Source organism: Ovis aries, chromosome 8, assembly GCF_016772045.2.
Source record: "Ovis aries strain OAR_USU_Benz2616 breed Rambouillet chromosome 8, ARS-UI_Ramb_v3.0, whole genome shotgun sequence".
Taxonomy (NCBI): domain Eukaryota; kingdom Metazoa; phylum Chordata; class Mammalia; order Artiodactyla; family Bovidae; genus Ovis; species Ovis aries.
This window is the reverse complement of record NC_056061.1, coordinates 6,099,693-6,127,468: the sequence shown is the minus strand read 5'-3', so window position 1 is coordinate 6,127,468 and position 27,776 is coordinate 6,099,693. Positions and strand designations below refer to the sequence as shown.

Sequence of the window (27,776 nt, the reverse complement as noted above, 5' to 3'; positions counted from 1 at the left end):
AACAAAACCTCAAGAGGAAAGTGTGACTGAAGAGATACAACAGAAGAGCAGGGTTCAAATGAAGCCACACTGGGGGAACCTCTGATCAGCGTCTCTCTCTGCAAACTTTCCAGGAGTTAAACCTTCATTTTAAAAGTTAAAACCGTACCAGTTTTCACTAGGGGAAAAAGGACCCCAAGATCTTAGTGCCTTAAAACAACAAAGGCTTGTTTCTTGTTCACTGCACCTGTTCAATGTGGGCCAGCACGGAGCACCACTCATTTTAATAATTCAGGGACTCAGGCTGAGAAACGCTCATCTTAACATGTGCCTTTTTGCTTGTCACAGCAGGAAAAGGGGCTCTTAAAAATGGTGCTCAGCAAATCAGCACTATTCACAATAGTCAAGAGGTGGAAGCAACCCAAACACCCATTGATGGATGAATGAATAAACAAAACGCGAGAGACACACACAGTGGAATACTATTCAGCCTTTAAAAGGGAGGCTATCTTATCACACGCAACAATGTGGATGAACCATGAGGACACTATGCTAAGTAAAAGAAGCAGTCACAAAAGACAAATACTGTACGCTTGATTCCAGTTATGTGAGTCAGCCAGAGCAGTCAAATTTATAGAGATGGAAAGCAGAAGGGTGGCTATACAGGGCTGAGGGGAGGGAAGGATGAGGAGTCGCTGTTTAATGGGCATAGAGTTTCAGTTTTGCAAGATGGAAAAGTTCTGGAGACCTGTTTTACTGACATTCCCATGAGTATGCTTCACACTACAGACGTGTACACTTCAAAACGGCTACAATGGTAAACTATACGGGTAAAAAATACGGATTTTTAACCACAACTTAAAAAATGTTGTTTAGGAAAAGTGTGGCTTCTGTTCACAGTTAATTAGCAAAGTAAGTTACAGCAGCTGCGCCTGACTTTACCAGTAGGGGGAGGGGTGGTATAAACCTAGTATGGGCCCATTAGCAGTAACGCAAATCCATTTGGTGAACAGTTGTTTTTTAAATAATTTTATTTATTTTTGGCTGTGCTGGGTCTTCGTTGCTTCACAGGCTCTTCTCTAGTTAGAGCAAGTGGGGGCTTCTCCTGTGGCACAGGCTCTAGCGTGCTGAGCCTCGGCAGCTGCAGCCCGTTTTCTACAGTACAGGCTCAATAGGTGCTCAATACACCCTAACCCTAACCCTAACTAAGCACATGGGCTTAGTTGCTCCGAAGCATGTGGGATCTTCCCGGACCAGGGATCGAACCTGTATCTCCTGCATTAGCAGGCAGATTCTTTACTACTGAGCTACCAGGGAAGCACTGGTGAACAGTATTATTATCACAAGCTCTTCCTCTGCATATGAAATAATTCTTCTACCCTCCTTCCTGCATGTAAGATGCATTCATTCACTCGCTTTCCAGGAAGTCCCAGTGATGGTATCAAGCTCAAAGCCCAGGGGCTCTGGGTGATGCCTGGGAGTTTGTATCAGAGGGGAATGTGCAACCAGCCTCTCTCACAGGGCCAGGTGCAGCTCCTCTTGATCCACAGACCCAAGCCTCCCCTAACACACACACACACTCCAGTGGTAGAGCAGGATCAGGATAACTGTAATCAACTTTACTGACACTTCCCTGGTGGTCCAGCGGCTAAGAGAACTAGATCCTGTGTGCCACTACCAAGACCTGGTGCAGCCAAATAAACAATGTTTCAAAAACTAAAAGTAAAAATAAGACAGATGGAAAACACACGGCAGTCACTGGCCTATGACAATCCTGATATTAGTCTGTACCGAAGGTGTAGGACCCCCCTGGCAGGGTGAGGAGCTTTCCCTGAAGAGGCTTCATTTGAGCTTCCTAGGACGGAGTCCCCTGTCTGTTGATCTCCACGGGGCCTTGGATTTTCCTTTTGGGAGGCTCTTCCCTTTCCATAATTCTTCTTCTTGGCCTTGTCTGAAGTAGGTATTGAGAAATACAGTCAGCCCTCCATATCTGGGGGTTCCGCATCTGAGGGCTATAGGTACCACACCATTTTATACAAGGGATTTGATCACTGTGGAGTTTGGTATCCACGGGAGTTGTGGAACCAGTCGCCCAGTGGATACCCAGGGACAATGATTTTATCTATTGTAGAGGTTGAGCTGTCTTGTCAGCATACTTCTTACCCATTCTGATAGGAATCAAGGATCATTTTAAGTTTCAAGAGGCTCCAACTGCCTTTACTCCAAGTTGGTACCTCTTTTAACAGTAAAACAGTTTTTCAGATTAAACCTTGTTCGACTTCTTACTTACCCCCATGTTTCCTTTCTAGACATATTTCTTTGCCATATTTCCCTGCTTTCTCTCCCTCTTTCTCTGCCTCCCTCTCTAATTGTGGGTTCCTTGAGCTCAGCAGTGAGAGCAATATGTCTTCCCCTGAACCGTGTTTAAGTCATTTGGAGCCATTTGGTCCAACTGAAGGGGATATCAGCCACCACGCCCTAATCCAATTCCACTGTTCTGATCCTCACTGCAATGCTGGGTTTTAATAGACTTCATGGCTCAAAGTATCAGTTTTATCTTATATTGTTTGGGTTGAGAAGCCATTGCCTTTCCAACCTTGTAAGTCCTTGAATTTTCAAACTCTGTCTCTTTTATGCATCTTTACCCAAACTGACCAATCTCCTCCTCATATCTCTTTCTTGCAATATCCTGTCAAATGCAGTCAATAGCAAGCAAATAAACAGTAATGATAATAATTTGCTTTCAGTCTTTTCCCTAAAGTTAGGTATGCCTTTTACTTTTCAGTTGACCGCTGGCAACACTTTACCTACTCTTTGCCCACTAGAGAACATGGATTTCCAGGGATTTCCATGGTGGCCCAGTGGTTAGGACTCCATGCATTCACCGCAGGGGGCATGGGAAAAACTTATTTAAAAAAATAACATGGATAGACTTTCAGTCCTTCAAGAATAGTTACCTTGATTCCTTTGACCAGTGGTTAGCCAAATGCCACATATTTTAGGGTTTATTATTAAAGTAGCAGCTCACTCTTTCAAATTCTGTGTCATTTCAGGATAATATAATTCCATGGTGACAAACTTCCCTCCCATATCAACAGCTTAAATAAGAGGTTTCTTTTCTATTGTGTCCCATGTCCATTGGAGGGGTCTTGAGATGATTCTGTTCAACGTGGTCACTCGGGAAAACACACGGCCAGTTTCCGTCTCAACAACTGCTCTCTTAAGCAGAGCTCTGGGGGAAGAGAGGGTGCCTCTTAGAGCTGGAAATATTTGGTAAGCAGCAATCCGCCTGCCAGTGCAAGAGGTGCAAGTGACACGGGTTCAATCCCTGGGTCAGGAAGATCCCTTGGAGTGGGAAATGGCAACCCACTCCAGTATTCTTGCCTGGGAAATCCTATGGACAGAGCAGCCTGGAGGGCCACAGTTCATGGAGTCACAAAAAAATGGGACACGACTGAGCACACATACACAAGAATAGAAGCTCTATAGCTCCGAGTTCAGATGCAGGGAACAGAACCCACTGTATCTAACTCAAGGCGGAAGAGAGGGATTCGAAGGTTCAGTGGCTTGTGGACAATTGGGAGGAATAAAGAAATAGATTGTAGGTTGAGCTTTCAGAAAAGTCTCCCAAAGTCACACCCCAGAACTAGGTCATCAACGGAGCTGTGTCTCCCCTGCAATCAGGAGTCCACTAGCATCAGGACCCCTTGAGGATGAAAACTCCCCCTCTCCATCAGGAAAGCAGCATTGCCACTAGTTCCAGACCAGACCACACCACACCTGGCACCGTCTAGGTCCACAGGCTGGGTGCCGGGAAGCCCGCCTCTCAGAACCCACAGAGCTGGTGCCTGGTATCTCTGCTGATACTGTCACAGGACAAGAGAAAGTAGCAGACAGGACAGACAGACTCAAGCATGGCCTTCTAGTCTCGATTTTCTAAACCCGTGCTCAGTTCAGTTCAGTCGCTCAGTCGTGTCCGACTTTTTTGACCCCATGAATCGCAGCACACCAGGCCTCCCTGTCTATCACCAACTCCCGGAGTTCATTCAGACTCACGTCCATCGAGTCCGTGATGCCATCCAGCCATCTCATCCTCTGTCGTCCCCTTCTCCTCCTGCCCCCAATCCCTCCCAGTATCAGAGTCTTTTCCAATGAGTCAACTCTTCTCATGAGGTGGCCAAAGTACTGGAGTTTCAGCTTCAGCATCATTCCTTCCAAAAGAAATCCCAGGGCTGATCTCCTTCAGAATGGACTGGTTGGATTTCCTTGCAGTCCAAGAGACTCTCAAGAGTCTTCTGCAACACCACAGTTCAAAAGCATCAATTTTTCGGCGTTCAGCCTTCTTCACAGTCCAACTCTCACATCCATACATGACCACAGGAAAAACCATAGCCTTGACTAGACAGACCTTAGTCGGCAAAGTAATGTCTCTACTTTTGAATATGCTATCTAGGTTGGTCATAACTTTTCTTCCAAGGAGTAAGTGTCTTTTAATTTCATGGCTGCAGTCACCATCTGCAGTGATTTTGGAGCCCCCAAAAATAAAGTCTGACACTGTTTCCACTGTTTCCCCATCTATTTCCCATGAAGTGATGGGACTGGATGCCATGATCTTCATTTTCTGAATGTTGAGCTTTAAGCCAACTTTTTCACTCTCCTCTTTCACTTTTATCAAGAGGCTTTTTAGTTCCTCTTCACTTTCTGCCATAAGGGTGGTGTCATCTGCATATCTGAGGTTATTGATATTTCTCCCAGCAATCTTGATTCCAGCTTGTGTTTCTTCCAGTCCAGCATTTCTCATGATGTACTCTGCATAGAAGTTAAATAAGCAGGGTGACAAGCCTTGACGTACTCCTTTTCCTATTTGGAACTGGTCTGCTGTTCCATGTCCAGTTCTAACTGTTGCTTCCTGACCTGCATACAGATTTCTCAAGAGGCAGGTTAGGTGGTCTGGTATTCCCATCTCTTTCAGAATTTTCCAGTTTATTGTGATCCACATAGTCAAAGGCTTTGGCATAGTCAATAAAGCAGAAATAATCTGATTGGCCAGATTCAAAGCACACCCAGAACCCGAGCTGCAGTGGGCTCTGGGATCTGGTTTTTAGACTCTAGCATCTATACACATGGGGGCCCACCACAGCGAAGATGAGGTTGTTAGGCAACACATACATCCTTTACGACTTGGCAGCAGGCCACCGGTAGGGCAGCAGATGCTATAGCAACAATAAAGCTTGTTTATAATTTTCACATACCCCCAGGCCCCACCTACTTTAAAAGGTTTACACTGAACATCCAAAGTCAGGGCCTTAGGGATTCTGGAAAACTTAAAAATTTTTTGTGTTATCTTTTACAATCTATGGGGAAGATAATATACTTAAAAAACCCTAGATTTTTGATGTAATGTCTTTATTGAATTTATTACAATATTGCTTCTATTTTTGTTCTGGCTTTTGGGGCACGTGGGATCTTATCTCCCCAACCAAACATCAAACTGCTGTCCCCCCCCATCTTTGGAAGACAAAGTCCTAACCACTAGGCCAGGGAAGACCTGATAATACAGTTTCATCAAACACAACATGTTAAGGACTGTGCTTCAGGCTTTTATGCATTCTCATAGCTTAGTCTCCAATTCTGACACCAATTCTATGAGGTCATGCATCAGTGAGGGATTGTGTTTAGCTGTATGTCACAGGCACCCAGCTGCAGCAGCTTGAACAAGCAAAGCGTTAATTTTCCACATGTAATAAGCAGTCTCTATGTGTTATGCTCAGTCATGTCTGACTTGTTGGCACCCTGTGGACTGTAGCCCACCAGGCTCCTCTGTCCATGGGATTCTCCAGGCAAGAATACTGGAGTGGGTTGCCATTTCCTACTCCAGGGGATCTTCCTGACGCAGAGATTGAACCCTCATCTCCCATGTCTCCTGCATTGGTGGATTCTTTACCACTGAGCCACTTGGGAAGTCCCAGTAAGCAGTCTGCAGGAGAGCAAGCCAGGACTAATATAGAGAGCTAGCTGCCTTTCTTTTCTTTAGTTCTAATCTTCTGGCCCTGATCCTCACGGATATAAGACCACCTCCAGACATTACTAGCAACTTCCAGAATGGAAAGGGGAGGTTCAAAGGCAGAAGGCAGCAGTGGGGCTAGGTCCACCCAGTTACAGGTGGTATTTACACTACAACCTCTTGACTTCCTCACACATCTTATTTCCAAAACAGTGTTACATAGCAACCTCTCTCTTCTGGGGAATTGGGGGGACTAAAGGTTTTGTTTTGGTGACAGCTATTACCAAAATCAGAATTCTGTTAGTAAGAAAGAAAACCACTTTGAATATTGGTCAGGTAACTGGTAGTGTCTGGCTCAGATAAACATTATTTTCATTCGACAACAAGGAAACCAAGGTTCAAAGAGGTTGAGTAACATGATCATAGCTCAATGACTTGGGAATTCAAGCTCTGTTAAGTGCAAATTCAGGGCTTTCTGATAAGAATTTATTTATTTGGCAGGAGGAATTTTTTTTATTGAAGTATAGTAAATCCGATGGACAGAGAAGCCTGGCAGGCTATACAGTCCATGGGATCAAAAAGAGTTGGACACAACTTGACTGAACAATTAACATAGTTAATTTACAATGCTGTGTTAGTTTCAAGTGTACAGCAAAGTGATTCAGTTGTACATATACATACAAATTTTCTTTTTCAGATTATTTTCCATTATACTTTATTACAAGATACGGAGAATAGTTCCCTGTGCTGTACAGTAGGACCTTGTTGTTTGTTTATTTTCTATTTAGTAGGGTGTATCTGTTAACCTCAAACTCCTGATTTATCTATCCCCTCCCCCACAATTTCTTTGGTAACTATAAATTTGTTTTCCATGTCTGTGAAAGAATTTACTTTTAAAATAGTTAAATCAAAAATATTTTGACCTATAAAGGGATAAACTGAATTATTCAGAAAACAAACAAACAAAAAAGAAACCATTTGCTAAATATTCTGGAGAAGTAGAAGTAGGAATGAGAAAGGAGGAAAGGATGAGATTTTTGGTGGGAATAGCACAATCTCATGCTTAAACAATAAAAACAACAATGATAAAAACCCTTAAAAAAAGCAACCTTAAAGATTATGGCATATTTTCAGGCTAGTTTCCCACTGTGGGTAAAAAATTCACTGCCTTGTGGCTAGAACTCATTCTGACCTGGCAGTCATTTTATTGCCTCTATTAACTCTAAATTAATGCCTGAGAATTAGAGCAGTTCTTAACCAAGCTGACCTGAAGACCTTCTCCAGTTGCTATATGGTGTTTTCCAGAATGATTCATTTGATTCTCATTTCCCTAAACCTAGATATTTTTATTTCTTGGTTGGTGTTTTTTGTTTTGTTTTGTTTTTGCTACCATTGAGGAAAGGAAATGGTTTGATCTGCCCTGAAAGACAGGAGCCCTGTGAGTAGTGACGGGGGTGGAGCTATTGGATGTTTTGTACAAGCTCGCAAGGATATTGAGGTTTGAAGAAAATGCAGGAGACATCAGAAATGGGTACTAAGATCCCAGCTGGGAGGACAGAGGTGGGTCTGCTTGAGAGTGCATTGCCCTGGCCATAGTTTGCAAGAATGTGCAACTCAGGGGACTTCCCTGGCAGCCCAGGGGGTAAGACTCTGCAATCGCAATGCAGGGGGACCCGGGCTGGATCCTTGGTTGAGAACCAAGATCCTGCACGCTTCACAGTGAGGCCAAAACAATAAATAAATAAAAATTAAGACACCAATTAAAAAAAAAAAAAAAGTACAGCTCTGCCTGGGAGCCTGACAACAACCCCTAGCTGGCCTTGGGCACCTGGCAGGCTGTGGCTTCTGCCTTAAAGGGATAGGATGTGTCCTGACTTGGCTGTGTCCTTGCCTTGAACCTTGGGATTCCCCCACTTTCACCACCTTGAACTTGGCTGGCTCCTGGCACAGGACACAGAGATCATCCAAGCCGAAAGGGACGGCTGAACAAATGCAGTCCAATCCCTGGTTCTAGTTACAGAGCATGGCTAATTTCTGCCCAAATAGTCTTTGGAGAACTACAAAGAGCAAATTAATTACACTCCTGTGAGTTTAAGCAGCAGCAAGAAGGAGGAGAGGTAAATAACACAGAGATTGAACCTGAAAAGGACCAGGGGGTGGGGGGAGGTTGGGAAAACTGTGTAAACCACATTTGTTGAAGGCTGGGAAAACAAAAAGGGGGTTACTGTTGGAAGATCACAGAACACCCTGGGCCTCCTCGTTAATGCAGTTACAAGGTGTGCTTGTCCAGTTGCTGAAATAATAGAGCCTTGGAGGCATGACTTGTGGGGTTTTGCTCAGATTGGGTACCCTTTGAGGATGCAAGGCCACGGAAATTAACCTTGCCAGAGGCTGAGGAGCTGCCTGGGAAGCTGGGATGAGGCGCATTTCTAAGATCTCAAGGTGGGACATTTTTACTCTCCTTGCAACTAGAGAAGGTGGTAGGTAGTGCCTGGCAAAACTGGAACTGAGCAGGGATGAAGCCCGAGCACAAGATGAGGTCTGGGGGGTGAAATTTCACCCACAGAATGAAGGTCCTACTTTGGAAGTTAACTTTAGAGGCTTTCACAGATATATAGTCTAAGTACCAGCATTCAGGCCCAGACTAGAATTCTCAAATTCTAGTATTAAAAACACACGAGAAGCTTATCTGAAACATACGTTCCCAAATCTAGCCATGTAAGATTCTGATTCAGTAAACTGGGGTTAGAGTGACGGAACCCCACAAACGTCACAAAGAACTCCAACTCTTTGTGACCCAGGCTCCTCTGTCCATGGAATTTTCCAGGCAAGAATACTGGAGAGGGTTGCCCTTTCCTCCTCCAGGGGGTCCTCCTGACCCAGGGATCAAGCTTGAGTCTCTTGCACCTCCTGCATTGGCAGGTGGGTTCTTTACCACTGCGCACCTGGGAAGCCATGGACCGTTCTAGTTACTTTGTAAAAACTATGGTCTCTTCAAAAAAAAGCACTCAGTCCAATTAGAGACTTGCCTGATCACAATACCACCACCACCAACAAAGGAGTACTCTTTTGCCACCTCTTGTTCATTTACTTCTGGAGTTCTTTGGCCTATTCACTGAAGAACAGTAACTTATCCAGGAATTACAGATCTATCAGGGGCAACAAAATATGATTCTACTTCTGATTTCTCCACAGCTGCCATTACTTCAAGCAAAACCTGTCTGTGCCTGCCTGAAAGAGGGAAGGAGGGACAGAAAAAGGAGGTGACCTCTCCCTTTCAAATTTTCTTTCCAAGACTTGAAGATGAAGCATCTTTCCTCCAGAGGAAGAAACTGCCTGAGCCCCCAAAACCACAAGATTCATTAGGGCTATTATTGTTCATCACTCAGCTGTGCCCAGCTCTTTGCGACCCCATGGCCTGCAGCACGCCAGGCTTCCCTGTCCTTTACCGTCTCCCAGAGCTTGCTCAAACTCATGTCCATCGAGTCAGTGGTGCCATCCAGCCATCTCATCCTCTGTCATCCCCTTCTCCTTCTCACTTCAATCCTTCCCAGCATCAGGGTCTTTTCCAATGAGTTGGCTCTTCACATCAGGTGGCCAAAGTACTGGAGCTTCAGCTTCAGCATCAGTCCTTCCAATGAATATTTATTAGGGCTGTGCAGTAGCTTCAAGATTTTTCACCAAGACCCCTCCTAAAAATAAATTTCAAGTCACAACCTAGAACACACACACAGAGACACACTCCACATATGTGTATCTAAGTGTGGCATGCGTTTACGTGGAAACATATGGAAAATGGAAACACTTTCTAAAACATGACTTGCCTTTATCATGGGACGTGCACTCGAGTATTATCCACCCTCTGCCCTTTTCCCTTTTCCCTTCTCCCTCCCCTATTTTCTTTACTGACAGTCACGGTACCACATATGGTTTCACCCTGGTGTTTGAAAAGTGCTGGGGTCCATGTAAGATTCCAACCATTACGGGAAGGAAAGAAGGCAAGAGGACCTGGAACTGGAAAAGAGGTCTGTTCACTCATTTTTCCTTCTTCCTTCCTCAGGCAGTAACCCTCTTCATGTATCCTTTGTCTATCTTGGCTAAAACAGCATCCGCAACCTACAGAGAAGACTTGACAGTCTTAGAGGTGGATCGGTTAAAGTAAGTGAAACACTCAGAGGAATTTACTGATAAACCAAGGAGTCTTCTTACCAGGTTGGCCTTCTCGCTGACTTGCAAAGGGCATGCTCACTTCTGCTTGGCTGTCTTTACCTCCTAATCTGGAATCGCAGCTACCTGCAAAATCATTCTCCTTGCCTGCCTCCTCACCCTTGGGGCTGCCAGTGAAGGCTATCGAAGGCACAGGGAGAGACCTTCCTTCCCTAACATCCTGCTCAGGCAGGTACAAGTGCCTTCAAAGTAAAAAGAACCAATGCTGTTATTTATTTTTACAACTAAAGCCATTATTCTCATCACTTGTAAATGAATTCTGGGGCTCAAAGGACCCAAGGTCCCCACAATCAACCCTCTTTATCCAATTAGCAATGCTCATTTTCATTGAATGGCTATCCACTCCAGTACTGGGCTTAAAGAATTCCATAAACCAGTGCCACTATTTAATTATATGCAGTAAAAACAGTCCCAGTTGTGTTTGCTGTTGTTGGTTGAGTGGTTAGTCTTGACAAACATCAGCTAAAGCAGCCAACTTCATGAATCACTTTTCATCACAGGGAAAAAAAAATCACTCCAGTCCCACTTTTGTTGTGACATCATTTCATCTCCATAAAGAAAAACAATTCAACCCAGATTTCAAGTGCTACTCAGCATCCTTCCCACACATACCTTATTTTAAAATGTTTTCATTGGTTTAAAATACACTTTGCAAGGACTTCCCTGACAGTACAGTGGATAAGACTCTGTGCTTCCAATGCAGAGTTTGATCCCTGGTCAGGGAACTGAGACCCTACATGCTATGCGGTTCAGCCAAAACAAAAATTTTTACATGAAAAAATAAAAATAAAAAGCACTTTGCAAGTTAACTGTCTTTCAAAACAATTTCATTATAAATTAATTACCATGGTAAAATTATAAACAAATTCCATCCAGTGTTGAAGCAAAGAACTGGTTTTATCCCAGTTCTTTTGAGTGTATTGTGATCCACTGAATACCTGAAAATAAGGAGTCTATCAAAGACAACTGGGATCATGTCAAAAGTATACAAGCACTAATTTGAAAAAAGTCTCTCACATTGGAGCAATGTGAGTATCAAAAAAAGTAATAATGGCAACAGGGTGAAGCATGCCAAAAAAATATCCATGCCAAAAAATCCATGCATTCCTAAAGATATTACAGAAAAGAAAGTCATTGATCACTTCTGTAGTTTTCTAGGATACTAATTCATTACTGTGAAAATTAACAAAGAAAAATGTCACACATTAAAATTAATTACTTGATGATGCTATTTAATACATATTTGTAGCCTTTGGGTAACTAAAATGGATTTGGCCATATTTGTAGCGTAAGGTCTCAGTGTTTTCCTATGTGAACTTTTGCCTCCCAACATGATTATAAAACTAACTATGTGTAATTTTGCTTTAAAAATTTTTATGTAAGTGGAATTATTCAGTATGGTCTTTTATACTTGCCTTCTTTCACAAAGCACTTTGTTTTTGACATTCATCCGGGGAGGAATATTTTATTCCTCTTCATCAAGTTGAGTAGTATTCTATTGTATATAGTTACTAAACTTTGTTTAACCATTCACTAGTGCTTTTCCTGTATCTGTTGAAAAACTGTTTTTTTTTTTTCCTTTATTCTATTAATATGTTGAACTACTTTGATTGACTTTCAGATGTTAAACCAATTTTGCATTCCCAGGATAAACTTCACTGGTCATGAAGTCTTATCCTCTTAAATGTTGCTGGATTTGACTTCCTAAAAAGACCTTTTTTAATTGAGGTAGAGCTGATGTAGAATATTATATAGATTCCAAGTATTCAACACAAAGGTGATTCACAATTTTTAAAATTTACATTTCATTTACAGTTAATTTACTAAAATATTATTCAAGATTTCATGTCTGTGTTTATGAAGGAAAGTGATCTCTAGTTCTACTTTTGAGGTTTTATCACTGGTTATGGTATCAGGTATCAGAGTAAGAATGATTTCATAAAATAAATCCAGAGTGTTTATTTTATATTAAAATACTTTATATTTTATTTTATATATTTTATATTTATATTTAATCCAGGCATCCAATGCCTATTGAATGCCTTGCAGAACTTTGAGAAACATTAAATTGTGCATATTTGAATTGTCATTTAAATATGTTCCAAAAAATAAAATAATCCTATCTGACCTTGTTCAGTCTTTTCTAATTTCCATAGTGCTGCTGCTGCTGCTGCTAAGTCGCTTCAGTCGTGTCCGACTCTGTGCGACCCCACAGACGGCAGCCCACCAGGCTCCCCCGTCCCTGGGATTCTCCAGGCAAGAACACTGGAGTGGGTTGCCATTTCCTTCTTCAATGCATGAAAGTGAAAAGTGAAAGTGAAGTCCTCAGTCCTGTCCGACTCCTAGCGACCCCATGGACTGTAGCCTACCAGGCTCCTCCGTCTATGGGATTTTCCAGGCAAGAGTACTGAGTGGGGTGCCATTGCCTTCTCCGAACTTCCATAGTAAACACACCCTATTCACCTTCAAGCCTAGTTTGCTGGTGACTGAATTAGTAAAAGATATGAAATCAGATTTTAGGAAATTATTCCTTAGCAGGTTTAGAGTTTACTGTCCCTAGAAATCTAGAAGGGGAAACTGAGACCCTTAGAGACTGCCAGACTGTCTCAGAACAGAGTACCTTCCCACTTTCAAAGCTCTGCACCACATAGCACTCATTACAAGCTTTTACAGGAAACATAAAATGCTTGCTGCGTATACATTTACCTTATAAAGTTAATGTGTCCATCCTTACTCTTTTTCCTTCTTATGAAGGCCCACACGTCCTACTGATAACTATCCAAATACGGAGCAACAAAACAATGAAACTCCAGGATCCCGTGGCTTGCGGGGGTTACTAGTTGAACTGGGCATGCTCAGTCGCCAGGCAGATTTTTCGGTGAAGTGGAAACTACAACAGCGCGTACCGTGCGCGCGGAGGTGGGCGTGCCCTCGTGGAATTTAGAACGTTGCCGCAGCCAATGGGGCCTCGCGGCCGGCTGCCGGGGCTCCTCATTGGAGGAGCGGGGAGACCAGCGAGTAGAGGGCCCCTGGAGGGAGCCGCCGAGGTTGAGGTCCCGGAGGCCGGGCTACGCCAAGACCTGCGCGTGAGCAGCTGCGGCGGCGGCAGCATCCAGCGGCGGTGCCAGTAGTTCCAGCCCGTTGCTTTACTTTTAAGCTGCACGAATACAGTCATTATGCCGAAGAGAAAGGTAAGTCTTACCCGAAAAGATTTCAAAGGCCTTCAGACTGTGAGAAGAGCAAATCTTGCCATTGCTATGGATGGCGCGGAATGCACTCGGTAGTAACTCGGGGGCGGCGATTCTCTTTGCTCCTTCAGGCTTGTTTTCAGGTGCCTGTTGCAAATCTTGCTCCCTCCCTCTGTCTTCATCGATCTCTGGATGTTACTTTCTTTACGGCGACGCGACTTCCCTTCTTTTCGAACTCATTCTAGCCGGAATGGTTTCTACCTCGAACAAGAAGCAAAAGCGCTTTGCACACCCCCCCCGCCCCCCCGCTTCCAGAAGGGGAGTTTTCTCTTTCCAAAACTGCCAGGTTGAGGTTAGTGTGCAGGAAAAAGCAGCGAGACCGGGGGCGGGGCGGGGGTGGGGGGGGGGAGGGCAGAGGGGAAGGGAGGGGTAACAAGTAACACGCAGAGGGAGATCGAAAATGAATCCAGTAAGTCGGGCAGATGTCGGGGTTATTCCCTTGTGGGCCGTGCCCACGCCGGTGCGCCGCGAAGGCGCTCAGGCCACGGGAGAGGGAAAGCCATGTTTTAACTGAGCGCTCACCCCGCTGCCGCCCCCGCTGCAGACCCGTATGTGCCCATTCCAGTGTCGGGCAGGGCAGGGCGGCTGGACCTGCGTGCAGTTGGCGGCGGGGACTCGCGGAGTTGGCCCTGCGCAGGAATGGGACGCCTCCGGGGGCGCGCGCAACTGTGTTTGCAAAGGGCAGGGGTCACCGGGTCCGATTCGGCGACCCGAACTCACACTCGGTCCGGGAAGGCGGGCTTCGCGTGCTCTCGCGCCCCTGGGTGCGGAGGGGGGACCTGGGGTCCCTCCTGGAGGACTATTATGTGTCCCCTTCCGCGCAGGCCCCGGACACCCAAGTGACTCGCACCAGGGACGCACGTTTCCCTCGGAGTCCGGCTGCGACTTATCATTGTCCCAGGGAAGGAGGGGAAGGCTTTTTTCCACCCCGAGGAGAAACTGCAGTGTGGCGGCTGTCGCTGAGAAAATACTTTGCACCCTCCCACCGCCTGGCCTCGCGTGTCCAACAGTATTAAGCAGTGAGGGTATTAAATTGGAAGCAAAAGGGCAAAGAGTATGTTGCTATATCAGTTAAAGATGGTGGAATGATGTGTGTTTGTAAGTGATCTCATTGTTTTCAAAATCTTGCAGCTTTAAAAATACAGAGGCTTTTGCCTTTTTATCTGTCCTTATTTAGAAGTTGATGGAAACTTGTCTCCATTTGGAAAAAGAAATATTATAATTAAAAGTTTTTTAAAAAGAGTTTATTGTGCACATACTATATGCCTCATACTGTGGGCGGAGTTTGATTTAACGTCGCATTTAAACCTCAGAACCCCTTGAGAGATGGTGGTATTGCGATTGAACTGGGGCTATAAGACAGGAATTACCTAAGAATCTCAGATACCAATAACTAGTACCAAAGGTTTAATTAGATGCTGTAGGTAAAGGCTTTCTTTCAGACATTGTTTACTCGTTCTCTTTATTTACTCATTCATGGGTAGTGAAGAGGAATTTGAAATGCAAAGAAACGCCCAGCCTGAGAAGATGAATGGCATATTAAGAGTACTAATATTTCAGATTTATTAGTTAAACGTAATTATTATGAAAGTACGGTTTTTCCAGTACTACAATGAGGATGTTAGAATGATGCCACCATTTTCGGCATTTTAACTTTGGTTTAATGATGAGGTTGGGAATTCTAGTAGAGTCACCAAGAACTGGGTTCCAGAGTGAGTTGATATCATCTCCATTCTGGGAATTATTAACAAATGTAGACAAATAGTTAGATGGTACAAAGTCTTTATTATAAGAGATCCTGATGTGCTGGAATCCTGTTGTCCAGGAGTCAGAGTTGGTGAAACCATTACTCTTACTTTTTCTCACTACCCTCCTCTCTCAAGGGAACAGAAGGGAAGAACAGAAGAGCAGTAGAGAAACTGGCCTTTGATTATTGTTTTATTTCCCTAGAAAGCAGAGAAGAAGCTAGCCAGGCATCCTGGGACTAAGGGCGGACCTGTGGGCAGGCACCGGTGTGTCCGTCTTCTTCAGAGATAGGAAACCTCTCCTTGATTAATAGAAATTCTTTTCATTTATACATACAGCTCAAAGACCTGGGTTGTTACTTGGATAGGAGCAACCACAAATTAAACATGGCTCCCATGGCCATCCTGTTCACCAGGCAAACCTTGATGCTGCCCCATAGAACCCTGGAACTGCCTCATGCAACCCTGGGGGGGGTCCCTGAAACTTATATAGGAAACTATAGTCATTAGATAAAGCCTGCCTAGGTGCAAAGAAGAGAACTGGAGACAATCTGTGCTTTGCTCTTCGAGATCTGTAAAGCTGGGGTATCTGCCAAAGCATTTACATACTACTCCGTGGTATTTTTCTTAGCTAAAGCACTGCCTGTTTTACATTGTAAGTTTTCAAAGTGCCCTCACAATACTTTTTTTTTTTTTTTACCTTCTTGGCCCCTTTTTTCAGCTTTTTCCAGAAATCAAGAAATGTTATTTAATGAGCACTGTTGAGGCTGCAGAGGAAGAAATGGCACTAACAAAGTCAGTAGAAGCATCTGGAATCCTAGCACTGCTTGAGTGCCATAGGAATACAAATTTTGCCCTCATGGAGCTTATGTTTAATTTGATGAGTAATGGGCACAAAACAATTAAATAATATTAAACCTGTATATAGGTCCCAGAATATATAGTATAGATTCCAAAAACTATAGGATAGATAAGGAAAGAGGTTGAATTGGGGCCAGTCTTGAAAGTGTATGTGTGTGTGGGAGACTCATATATACAAAGAAAAAAAATCAGTCATTTTCTATTTTCAGGCATTTGAATGCCTCTTCTGATTGTATCTAACATGACTGGGCTTCAGGTATATGCCTTAAAGTCCATAGTGTCCACATTAATATAAAATGTTTTTATGGCATTTGTTTTTTTAAAATACTGTATTATTTTTAAAAAAATTTTATCCAGTTATAAAGGTTATGTTCCATTTACAGTTAATGCAAAATATTATCTGTAGCCCCTGTGTTGTACAATACATCCTTGGGCCTCTCTTACCTTTGTGAGTTTTCTCTGCATCTTTGTGTGGTAGTCATAGGTACATGAAAGCAAGTGGTTTTTGGAGCTGCAGTAGTATTTTTCGATGAGTATATCACTCAGTAGTGACGAGTTCTTCAGTTAGTGTTACGTCTCTTCCTGAGTTGGCGAGATTTAAATAAAGTTGTGTTTCCTGTATGCATTGCCTAATGGATAGTGAGTGACCACCCACTAATAGTGAATGGAGCAGCAGGAAAAATGATAATATTCCTGGACCCAGGTGGTGGTGGGACAGTGAGTGACTGAGTTCTAGACTGTTCCGGTCAGACATCCACAAATGCCTGATCACATTGAATGCAGTGATCACGTTGTTATGGAATGGAATGACCTGATGGTCTACAAAAAGGCCTCAGCCAGTGAGCCCTCTAGCCATGGTCCTGGCATGACCAGCAGCAGCGGCACATTTTCACATCCTTTTTATTTTTCCAATTCCTCATCACCAGAACTATTGGAAATGTCAAGTGTATCACATCAGAAGTTTTCTCTAATGAGACAATTTTCCAGGAATTTGTGATGTCAACACTAGTCCCTCTTTACCCGTAAAGGTTAAAGGCAGAAAAGTCCGTCTGCCTCCAGCTTTGAGATTTGAAATTCTGTTTTATCTCTTTTCATAAAATGGAAAGGCCTAGTAACGCTGGGCTTGGGACAGGGGATGCTTACCTAATAATACTCAAGGTTTCTGATTAATCTTTCAAAAGGAGATTGCATATTATAACACCAATATGACAACAGACAGACTCTGTAAATGAAAATACAGATAAATTTGACTACATGAAAATGAATATGTCAGTATGGCAAAGAAAAAGAAAACCATGTTAACAAAATTTTAAAACTCATGTAAAACTGGGAAAAAAGATTTCTACCACATACCACTGAAAAAAGCGTGCTACTTTAAAAAAGATGTCCTTATGAAATAGATGTATATCTTTATAAGACAATAACAGACCCAATAGATGAAAATGTTTAACTAGAAGTCAAATAAATGTATATTATTAAGAATAATGAGATGTGAGTTTTTTAAAAGTCTTGTTTTTTAAAAAAAAGATTGTGTCACTGTGCAGTGTTGAGTGGCACTGACATTTCAGCAACTCCCAAGCAATATGGATGGGGCTATAATTTCCTTAAAAAAAAAGCTTTATTGAGGTATGATGTACTTACCATAGAGTCCATTTATCTATACAAAGTATACAAATCAGTGACTTTTAATACATTTATAGAGTTGTGTAACATTTCTATAGTCCAGTTTTAAACCACTTCCATCACTCCAGAAAGGTCTTCTCCATTGTTTGCAGACAGTCCCTACTCCCCCCGCCCCAGTCCTAGGCAACCACTGATTACTATCTGTATAGATTTGCTCTTTCTGGAAATTTTATATAAAAGGAATCAAACAATATGTAGTCTAATAGTGTCTGGTTTCTCTCACTCAGCACAATGATTTTGAGGTCCATCCACAGAGTAGCTTGTATCCGTACTCCATTCTTTTTTACTGCCGAATAGTAGTCCGTTGTATGAATTTTTGACTTTTTGTTTACCCTTTCGCAGGTCAATAGACATCTGAATTGTTTTCATTTTGAATTGTTATAAATAATGCTGTCATGAGTATTTATATGTAAGTCTTTGCATGGACATGTTTTCATTTTCTCTTGGGAAGTTTCCTAAGGGTGGAACTGACAGGTGGTATGAAAGTCTATCTTTAATGTTTTAGTAAACTTCCAAACTGATTTTGATGGTAATTGTATCATCAGTGCATGAGGGTTCCAGTTTTCTCTGCATCTGTACTCATAGCTAATATTGTTGGGGTTTTTTGCGTATAGCTTTTTAATTAGCCTAATTTATATTTCCATAATAAGTAATGATGATGAGCATCTTTTCATGTGTTTACTAGCATAATAGATACCTTAGGTGAAATGTCTGTTCAAATGTTTTGCCCATTTTTAAATTGGATTTTCGTCTTATTATTGATTTGTAAGAGTTCTTTACCTATTCTGGATACAAGTCCTTTATCATAAATGATTTATAGATCTTTCCTTCCAACCTGTGGCTTTTTTAAAAGTATTGTCTTGATGTCTTTGGAAGAACAAAAGTTTTTTTTAATTTTGATGAAATCTGTTTAATGTCCTATCTAATATATCTTTGCCTAATCTAAGGTCACAGATATTTACTTCTAGAAGTTTTATAATTTTAGCTCTGATGTTTAGATCTATGATCCATTTTCAGTTAAATTTGTAAATAGTGTGAGATAAGGGTTTCAGTTTTATATTATTTTTGTTTTGGTATATGTGGATATCTACTTGTCACAGCCCCAATTGTTAAAAAGACCATCCTTTTTCACTGAATTGCGTAGGCACCTTTGTTGAAAATCAGTTCATCATAAATGTAAAGGTTTGATGTCTGTTCACAATCTATATATTTATTCATATATTAATACCACATTATCTTGATTACTATGGTATCGTAAGATTTGATACTGGTAATATCAGTTTCTCACTATGTACTTTTTCAAAATTGTTTTGTCTTTCATACAAATTTTTGAATCAGCTTGTCAGTTCCTACAGCATGCCTGCCATGATTTTGGTAGGGCTTGAATTGAATCTGTAAATTGGTTTGGGCTTCCCCGGTGGCTCAGCGGTAAAGGATCTGCCTGCAAAGCAGGCGGTGCAGGAGACATGGGTTCTATCCCTGGGTTGGGAAGACATCCTGGAGGAGGAAATGGCAACCCACTCCAGTGTTTTTTGCCTGGAATATCCCATGGACAGAGGAACCTGGCAGGTTACAGTCCATGTGGTCACCCAGAGTCAGGCACGATAGAAGCAACTGAGCGTGCACGCAAGCCATTCTGAGCTACCCAGTCTGAATGTGAAAGGGCCTGGCATGTAGTATGCCATCCATAAATAGCTGCTGAGTTTAATTGAGTTGATACTTATATGAAACCTATATTTGAGTAAAGGTTCCAAAATGTCAGCGTTATACATTTTGTTCAGCCCTTCACTCACTTCATGTGACATAAACATTTATTAAGCATCACCTTAATGCAGAGTACCATTACCTTTGGAAAGTAAGTGAATTATTGACATTACAAACTCTTTCTGAAATGAATGAGTAAAGGCCCTTGTTTTTAAGGATCTTTCAGTCTGAGAGGGTAAGTAATATAAATATGACAGTATTTATAATTCATGGCAAGAAATGATAATGAGCCACAAGAAAAGCCATGAGCTCTAAACATTCAAAAGTTCGGCCAGACTGCATGTCCAAAGAAAAAACACTGACAAAAAGTTGTTTGGTTAAAAGGGTTGGGGGTTACTTTTTTTTTTTCTTAATCTCAAGGGGATCTTTCTAGTTTGTTAATAGAGGTGGTCTGTGAAGTCTTGGCTTTCTTTGAAGTAGAAGAAAGTTAAATTCAAGGCCTGTCATATTATTAGCAGTTGAGGTTAGATTGTGCACAGTAGGTACCCTCATTAGTGAAGATTCTGTGACTTCCTGGCCCCATGCTTTTCTTGTAACCACCCTCTGATGTTTAAAAGGTGAGGACCATGTTTCTAAATTGACATATATTATTTGATTGATTACCTAATTTTGAATTAATTCTGTAGTCCTTCTAATTTCACTTGACCATGGAGTGTTTGAGGGCTCTGGTCTTTTTTTCAATCCCTGCCCCAGCACCTAACACAGGTACTATAACTGTTCAACAAGTTCATGAATGAATCGTTTCCAAAAAAAGAAAGCAGTAACTTGACTTACTTCATGTCTTTGTTGGGGAGATCGTCCAGTTTGACCTGGCTTTACTGTTTACTAGCTGTATGTTTTAGGGTAGGTTGCTTAACTCTGTAAGCCTCTCAGGTCTCTGAGACTCAGATTCCTCATCTGCAAAACTGGCCTAAAAATATATTCTACCTTGTTGGGTCATTGGAGACATTAAATGAGATAGTGAATGAAAAGTTCTTAGCACAGGGCCTAGCATGTGTGAAACCGTCCGTAGATGCTCCATATTTCGAGACAGGTTTTTTTTTTTAAAGATGTATAGTTGATTTACAGTGTTGTGTTAATTTCTGCTATATAGCAAAGTGATTCAGTTTTATGTATATATATCTATCTTTACACATAGAAATAGATATATTTTTTCCATTGTAGTTTATCATGGGATACTGAATGATAATTTTTAATTGTTAAGAGAATTGCAGTGAAATAATAGCCTTGTAGTAATCCAAGCTTTCATTTTACAGGACCGGTGGCACATAGATCTCACCTGTGTGTCCAATTAACTGCAATTATAGGAGTCAGTGTTCAACAACCAGATAACAAATGTAGTGTTTTTAAGAGAACACAAGCTTTCATCTGGTGCATTTTTACATGGTTGATTTTTCTCACAGAAAAAATTATGCTTAAAAATATTGCCATATAACATTAAAATTCCCTTGGCAAATCAGTTATCAAGTGATCCACTTCTATATTTTTTCCCCCTAAACCACTGCCTTTGTTTACACCAAATTTAAGTATATTCCACTTTTCTGCAGGTTACAGTTTGGAAATGGCGACTGACATAAACACCATTTAAGCTGTCTTCTTTCAGAGTACCTAGTGTGTTGAAATACGATGTTAGTCTCCTGAGTAATTTAAAAATCAGTGTTGAAGATAACAAACCAAATCAAAATGTTGAATTTTCCCCCCACTGGCTGCTCATTTATTGTGCGTTTCACTGCCTTCTTAGAAGAGTTCAATCGAATCATGTATTGGTTGCTGGTCAAGGTGTTTGTTGAGTCCAGTATTTTTATGTCTTGTGGGCATATCCAGAAAACAGGGCCATTTAGATCTGCCCAAAGCGAATGCTTGTTCAGTCACAAAAGGGAATGATATGCATAATCAGAAGTAGGGAAGTAGAGTAAAAATGTTTTAAATCTCAAAATTGGTTCCAAAATTTAATATTTTAAGAGTAACTTACCAGTAACAACATATATGTATATTTATTACCATTAAAAGTTAAATAGCTACCACTTATTGAATGCCTGGCTGAGCTTTGTGCTTTATAGTCATTAGGCACCTTCTTTTAAATAAAAATATGTGAAGTTGTTAGAAATAAACCTGGGTGGGAAGCATTATGGAGTAATTTCATATTATTTCATTTTATTCTCCCTGCACTTCTGAAAGGCTGGTCTCGTCTCACAGAGTATGATATTGACAGCCATAATAAATAACATTTAGGTAGCTTTCTATGACTCAGGCACTGTTCCCAGCACTTTGCATTAATAACCTGAATCATCTAAGCACCTGGTCAGGTGTGTTCTCCACAATGACATCTTCCGAGGTAGGGGGTGGCCGAGACGGGTCTGCTTCCAGAACCATGGAGCCTGCAGCTGGTCTCAGCCCCAGACACAGTGGGAAAACTGGGACTTAGTCAGATGAAGGCATTTCCCCTGGGTCACACGGCTGGGAAGTGACAGAACTAGGAATTCCACCCCAGCCCTCAGCATTTTACTCCTAACTGTGACAGCACGGTACTTCCCATACATGTTCATTCCTGATAATCTCAGTGGTGGTCCTTGCTCAGTTTCTAAGTCGTGTCCGACTCTCTGCGACTCCGTGGACTGCAGCAAGACAGATTTCCCTGCCCCTTCACTAGCTCCCTAGAGCTAGTGAATTTTTATTTAAATTCCTGTCCATTGAGTCAGTGATAGGTATTTAAAGAAAGGCGCCCAATGAATGAAACAAGAAGGACTCAAGCTATGTAAATATGTGTGTCCATCTGTTTAAAATGTTCTCTTTATTAAGATATAGGCTGATGCCATTGCTTCTAGGCACCAGTCAGAGGAAGTTACCCCACAAGTCATTATTATCTGTGATCACACCCTAAGGCTGCCCTCAGGGTCCAGACCTCTGGCTTCTGAAAGATGCCCATTATCATGAAGCCTTCTGGGTATTTCAGGAACTCATGGACTGCAGGCTCCTATGCAAGGTATTTATGTGAAGTTTCCATCCCTAAGCATTGGTATCTTCGAGTGTTGAAAGTCTAAAGCTTCATATTTTCTCGAATTCCACCATGAACTGGTGGATTTACTATTTCCAAGATATATTGTCTTTGTTATATTTCAGTTAACGGGGCTATTTGCCTGTCGCCAGAAATATGTAAATACATTTGCATCAGTTTCAGTTCAGTCCCTCAGTGGTGTCCGACTCTTTGTGACCCCACGGACTGCAGCACGCCAGGCTTCATTGTCCATCACCAACTCCCAGAGCTTGCTCAAACCCATGTCCATCGAGTGGGTGATCCCATCCAACCATCTCATCCTCTGTCGTCCCCTTCTCCTCCCGCCTTCAGTCTTTCCCGGCATCAGGGTCTTTTCCAAAGCATAGTTTACAACTATACTGCAATTTAAAAAAAAATACTGGCCTCACGATATGACGCATCCATTGACTGTTTAAGAACTTTGCATTCACCTGCTCACTTAATGTGTCCAGGAACCCAACAAGGTAGAATATATTTTTAGCCCAGTTTTGCAAATGAGGAATCTGAGTCTCAGAGAGCTGAGAACCCCATGAACACTTGCATATTATACAGTAATAGTGACAGGTTGTAATACATGTATGAAGCCCCCATTGCTTAGGCATTGGATTTAAAAACAAGCAGGTGCTTTTGTGTTTGGAACTCATCAAATAAAGGATAAAAGCCTCATAGCTTGGAAACGCTGTCGGACCTAGAACTGAACGGATTTTTATTTCAGAGTTCTGGATTACCAGCTGATTAATGTTTAATTACAAAAGTTATTTTTAAAAGGTATGAAGTGACATTATTTTAAAATTATATCTTTATTATTTTGATCCCATCCAAAGATAAATACAAAGATTACCCCAAAAGATAGGTTTTTTTTTTTTTTTTTCTTTTCTCTCTTTCTCTTTTTGGGTATAAACTGTGACTTTTTACAATACTGGACACAATTAGTTAAATTCTACTTTGTGGGAAGTTGCTGTGAGTCCTAGACCTGGTGTATGTGGGAGGTAAACACACCAAAGACTTAAGTGTGAAGCTTGTAAGGCTTCTGACGTTCGATATATATGCCATAGAATACATTTTTGAACTCTATCTTTTATGTCTCCTCTCCATTGCTTTCCTTTATCTCTTATTTACTGTTTCTACTTTTACTGTTCCCCCTTTTAGGGTCACACGTCCATCACATCAGAGCCAGCTTGATTCATTTTGCAAAAATATAAGGAGCATCATAACTTGTTTACCATTTAGTAGAAGTAAATTCGTATCTGAGCAAATAGGAAAATTAAGGGATTTGGTAACATCCCTCTAAAATCCCTGGTGTAAAAGTTGAAAGACTGGGGTCTAGGGTGGTCTCCCCCACTCTTTAATGGGGGAAAGTCGCTTGATCTCTTTGAGCCTCTATTCTTCATCTGTAAAATGGGAGTATTGAGACAGTCCTGTGTATCTCAGTGCTGTTGAGATGATCAAATACAGCAACAAGTTGAATGTACATAGAGAAACATAAAGTGCTACGAAAATGATAGAAATGATTTGTTTTGTCTTTACTTTTAATAGTAAGATGAAAGTACTTGTAGCATGTGTATGGACATTTAAAAACCTAGAATAGTAAATGTATGTGCATCTCAACATGTAATATTTTTATTTTTTCAGAATTATCTTAAGTTTTATTTTATGATAGGTTTAGTCTTTTTAAAATTTTTATGTTTTTATTTGCAGTATAAGTTATATTTCAGTATAGTTGATTTACAATATTATGTTAGTTTCAGGTATCCAGCAAGGTGATTCAGTTATACATGTACATATATCTATTCTTTTTCAGATTGTTTTCCTATATAGCTTATTACAAAATATTGAATTAAGTTCCCTGTGCTGTATAGTAGGTCCTTGTTGATTATCTGTTCTATTAATGTATATAGTAGTGTGTATATGTTAATCCGAAACTCCTAATTCATCCCACCCTCACCTTTCCCCTTTGTTTACTGTAAATTTGTTTTTGAGTCTGTTTCTGCTTTGTAAATAAGTTTATTTGTCTCATTTTTACAGAGCCCACATATAAATGATGTCGTATGGTATTTTTCTCTGCCTGACATTTCACTTAGTGTAATAATCTCTGAGTCTATCGATGTTTCTGCCGGGGTCATTGTTTCATTCTTTTTATGGTTGAGAAATATTCCATCGTATATATATGTACCACATCTTCTCCTTTTTGAGTCTTTATTTATTTGGCTCTGCGGGTCTTAGTTGGGACATGCAGGATTTCTAATTAGGGCCTGCGAACTCTTAGTTGCAGCATGTGGGATCTTGTTCCCAGACCAGGAATCAAATCAGGGCCCCCTGCACTGGGAAAGAGGAATCTTAGCCACTGGGTCACTAGGGAAGTCCCCACATGTTTATCCATTCATATGGACATTTAGTTCCTTAAAAACCTAAAAGCAGAGCTACCATATGATCCGGCAGTCCCGCTCTTGGTCATGTATCCAGAGAAAACCGTAATTTGGGAAAATACATGCACCCCATTGTTCACTGCAGATAGCCAGAACTTGGAAGCAGTTAACATGTCATGTTTCTAATGGGAAATTGTTCCTTGTTATTCTGAAAGTTAAGTCGCTCAGTCATGTCTGACTCTTTGCGACCCCATGGACTGTCGCCTACCAGGCTCCTCCGTCCATGGGAATTTCCAGGCAAGGGTACTGGAGTGGGGTGCCATTTCCTTCTCCATGTTATTCTAAGAGGCTCACAAATGAGGCGGAGAAGGCAATGGCACCCCACTCCAGTACTCTTGCCTGGAAAATCCCGTGGATGGAGGAGCCTGGTAGGCTGCAGTCGATGGGGTCGCTAAGAGTCGGACACGACTGAGCAACTTCACTTTCATTTTTCACTTTCATGTGTTGGAGAAGGAACTGGCAACCCACTCCAGTGTCCATGCTTGGAGAATCCCAGGGACGGGGGAGCCTGGGGGGCTGCCGTCTATGGGGTCGCTCAGAGTTGCACACGACTGAAGCGGCTTAGCAGCGGCAGCAGCCACATGAGGCAGAGGGGGAAACACCCCATTACAAATAATGTGCTGCTTGCCCAGGTCTACAGGTTAAGGTACTTCCCGGACTGGAACCCTCTTGCTGCCCTAACGTCCCAGATATGCACCCAGTTTTGAATCTAGCAAAGCCAGAAGAAAGCACTTAGAGCCTGTAGTGGATGAGAGGAAGAACTCTGAGCCCGTCCCCCCGGGTCTGAATCCCAGCTCTTACCCTTACCAGCGAGATTGCCAGCTGTGTTGTCTCAGGCAAGTTACCTAAACCTCTCTGGCTTCAGTTCCTCCTTCATACAGTGGATATGATGCTGTTTGCCCGCCTCACAGGACTGTGGTGAAGGAGATTAACTCATTTAGATTGCTGCCTTGCATGTGACTGCAGTACAGAATCCATGTTTGTTGAGATGATGATGGTTGCTCTGGGTCTCTTCTCGTATCCCTTTCCAAGGCTTCAGTACTTGACATCTCTGTGGTATATATTCCATAGTGTGATTAGTATATACTTGAGTATCTCACTAAGTCAAGCGAGTGAGATCTTTGGATCCAGCCTCTTAGTCTTCCTCATGAAGAAACTCAGGCCCAGGGACATAAGATACAAGCCAGGTTGGGGTCAGGCTTCCAGCCTCAGCCAGGAACTTCCTGCACCATCCCATTCACCCAACATGGGAAGAGGTGACTCTCCTGAAAAAGGCAGCTCAGACCAAAGAGCTGCGTAAAATTTTTAAGTTATTTTGTATTAATGATATATTTCCATTTTTAAATTATGTACATTTATGTACTATACGAAGAAAGGATTTCCCTGGTGGCTCAGATGGTAAAGCGTCTGTCTACAATGCGGGAGACCTGGGTTTGATCCCTGGGTCAGGAAGATCCGCTGGAGAAGGAAATGGCAATTCACTCCAGTACTATTGCCTGGAAAATCCCATGGACAGAGGAGCCTGGTAGGCTACAGTCCATGGGGTCGCAAAGAGTCGGACACGACTGAGCAACTTCACTTCATTTCACTACATACAAAGAAAATTTTGCTGAGCATACTCAAACACAGCTTTTTCTTTGCTTTCATTTATCTTTTGTAATGGAATCCGTGAGATACTTTCCTTAAAAGTATCCCTCAGAAAAGAAAAGCCCATGGACGGAGGAGCCTGGTAGGCTGCAGTCCATGGGGTCGCTAAGAGTCAGACACGACTGAGCGACTTCAATTTCACTTTTCACTTTCACGCACTGGAGAAGGAAATGGCAACCCACTCCAGTGTTCTTGCCTGGAGAATCCCAGGGACGGGGGAGCCTGATGGGCTGCCATCTATGGGGTCGCATAGAGTCGGCCACGACTGAAGCGACTTAGCAGCAGCAGAAAAGAGAGAATTGCTGTTTATTTCAGTTCATTGAGAGTCTTTTTAAAGCAGAGTCCTTACTCCATTACTTTTATCGTGAACAACAAGATTTTATTTTGGGAAGACATACTAGCCTCGTGGCCTTAATAAGCTATTTGGGTTTATAGAAGTTGATGAAATTAATAGACATAAGCCAAGGAGGAAGTAAGAAAAAATTTTGACATTGGTTTCATTATTAAAGAAGGTCATTTGCATGTGACCTCTCATTCCCAAGTAACTGGATTTTTTAAGGGTTATTTTAACAAGCAAGGCAGTATTGGACTTCCCTGGTGGCTCAGACAGTAAGCGTCTGCCTACAGCGCAGGAAACCCGGGTTCAATCCGTGGGTTGGGAAGATCTGGAGAAGGAAATGACCATATTGGAAGATCCCAAACACACACTTAGAGAATGAACGAAAAACTGCCATGGTGATGTTAAGCAGTGGTCCTTACGGCTTTGAATAAAATTGTCAGAGTCTGTTTCATATGTCCAATTCAAATATGTGCATATTTGAGTTTAAGGGAAATATGTGTTGTTTGGAAAACTTCATGAGAATTTCATGGACAGTGCCCTCATTTGTGGAGGGAAATTAATGCTGCCTTAAATAATTTAATTATGTATCAGTTTTAGCAGAAGCGTGAAAGCTTAGTTACAGACACATTTCAGTCTTTCTCGGGGTGGGTTATTTGGATTTTTGTCATCAAATGGTTTCCCTCTGCTAACCAGCTCACTATTGGACTGCTTTATTTTCTCCAGCTTTAGATTTGTAACAGAAAATGTAGATTAATTTCAAAAGAAAATGTTTAAAATTTAATTTTAAAAGAGAAATGCTACTAATTTAAACATACTGA

At 41.8% G+C, this 27,776-nt stretch overlaps 1 protein-coding gene and 1 long non-coding RNA gene across 6 annotated transcripts in view; one reads left to right on the top strand and one right to left on the bottom strand.

Annotated features, from left to right (window-relative positions):
- Nucleotides 1-5,368: 5,368 nt before the first annotated feature.
- Nucleotides 5,369-14,099, bottom strand: LOC121820140 (uncharacterized). The gene is made up of 3 exons (XR_006060562.2): nucleotides 13,981-14,099; nucleotides 12,917-13,655; nucleotides 5,369-9,675 (listed from the first exon to the last, which is right to left on the bottom strand). It is a non-coding gene; the product is annotated as an uncharacterized LOC121820140 (long non-coding RNA).
- HMGN3 (high mobility group nucleosomal binding domain 3) overlaps nucleotides 13,269-27,776 on the top strand; it is a 34,431-nt gene continuing 19,923 nt past the window's right edge. For all 5 annotated transcript variants that reach the window (XM_004011117.5, XM_042253160.1, XM_012182432.4 and 2 more), the window contains exon 1: nucleotides 13,269-13,401. In XM_004011117.5, coding sequence (XP_004011166.1) covers nucleotides 13,387-13,401 — 15 coding nt within the window. In that variant the 5' untranslated portion in view covers nucleotides 13,269-13,386. The remainder of the gene's footprint in view (nucleotides 13,402-27,776) is intronic.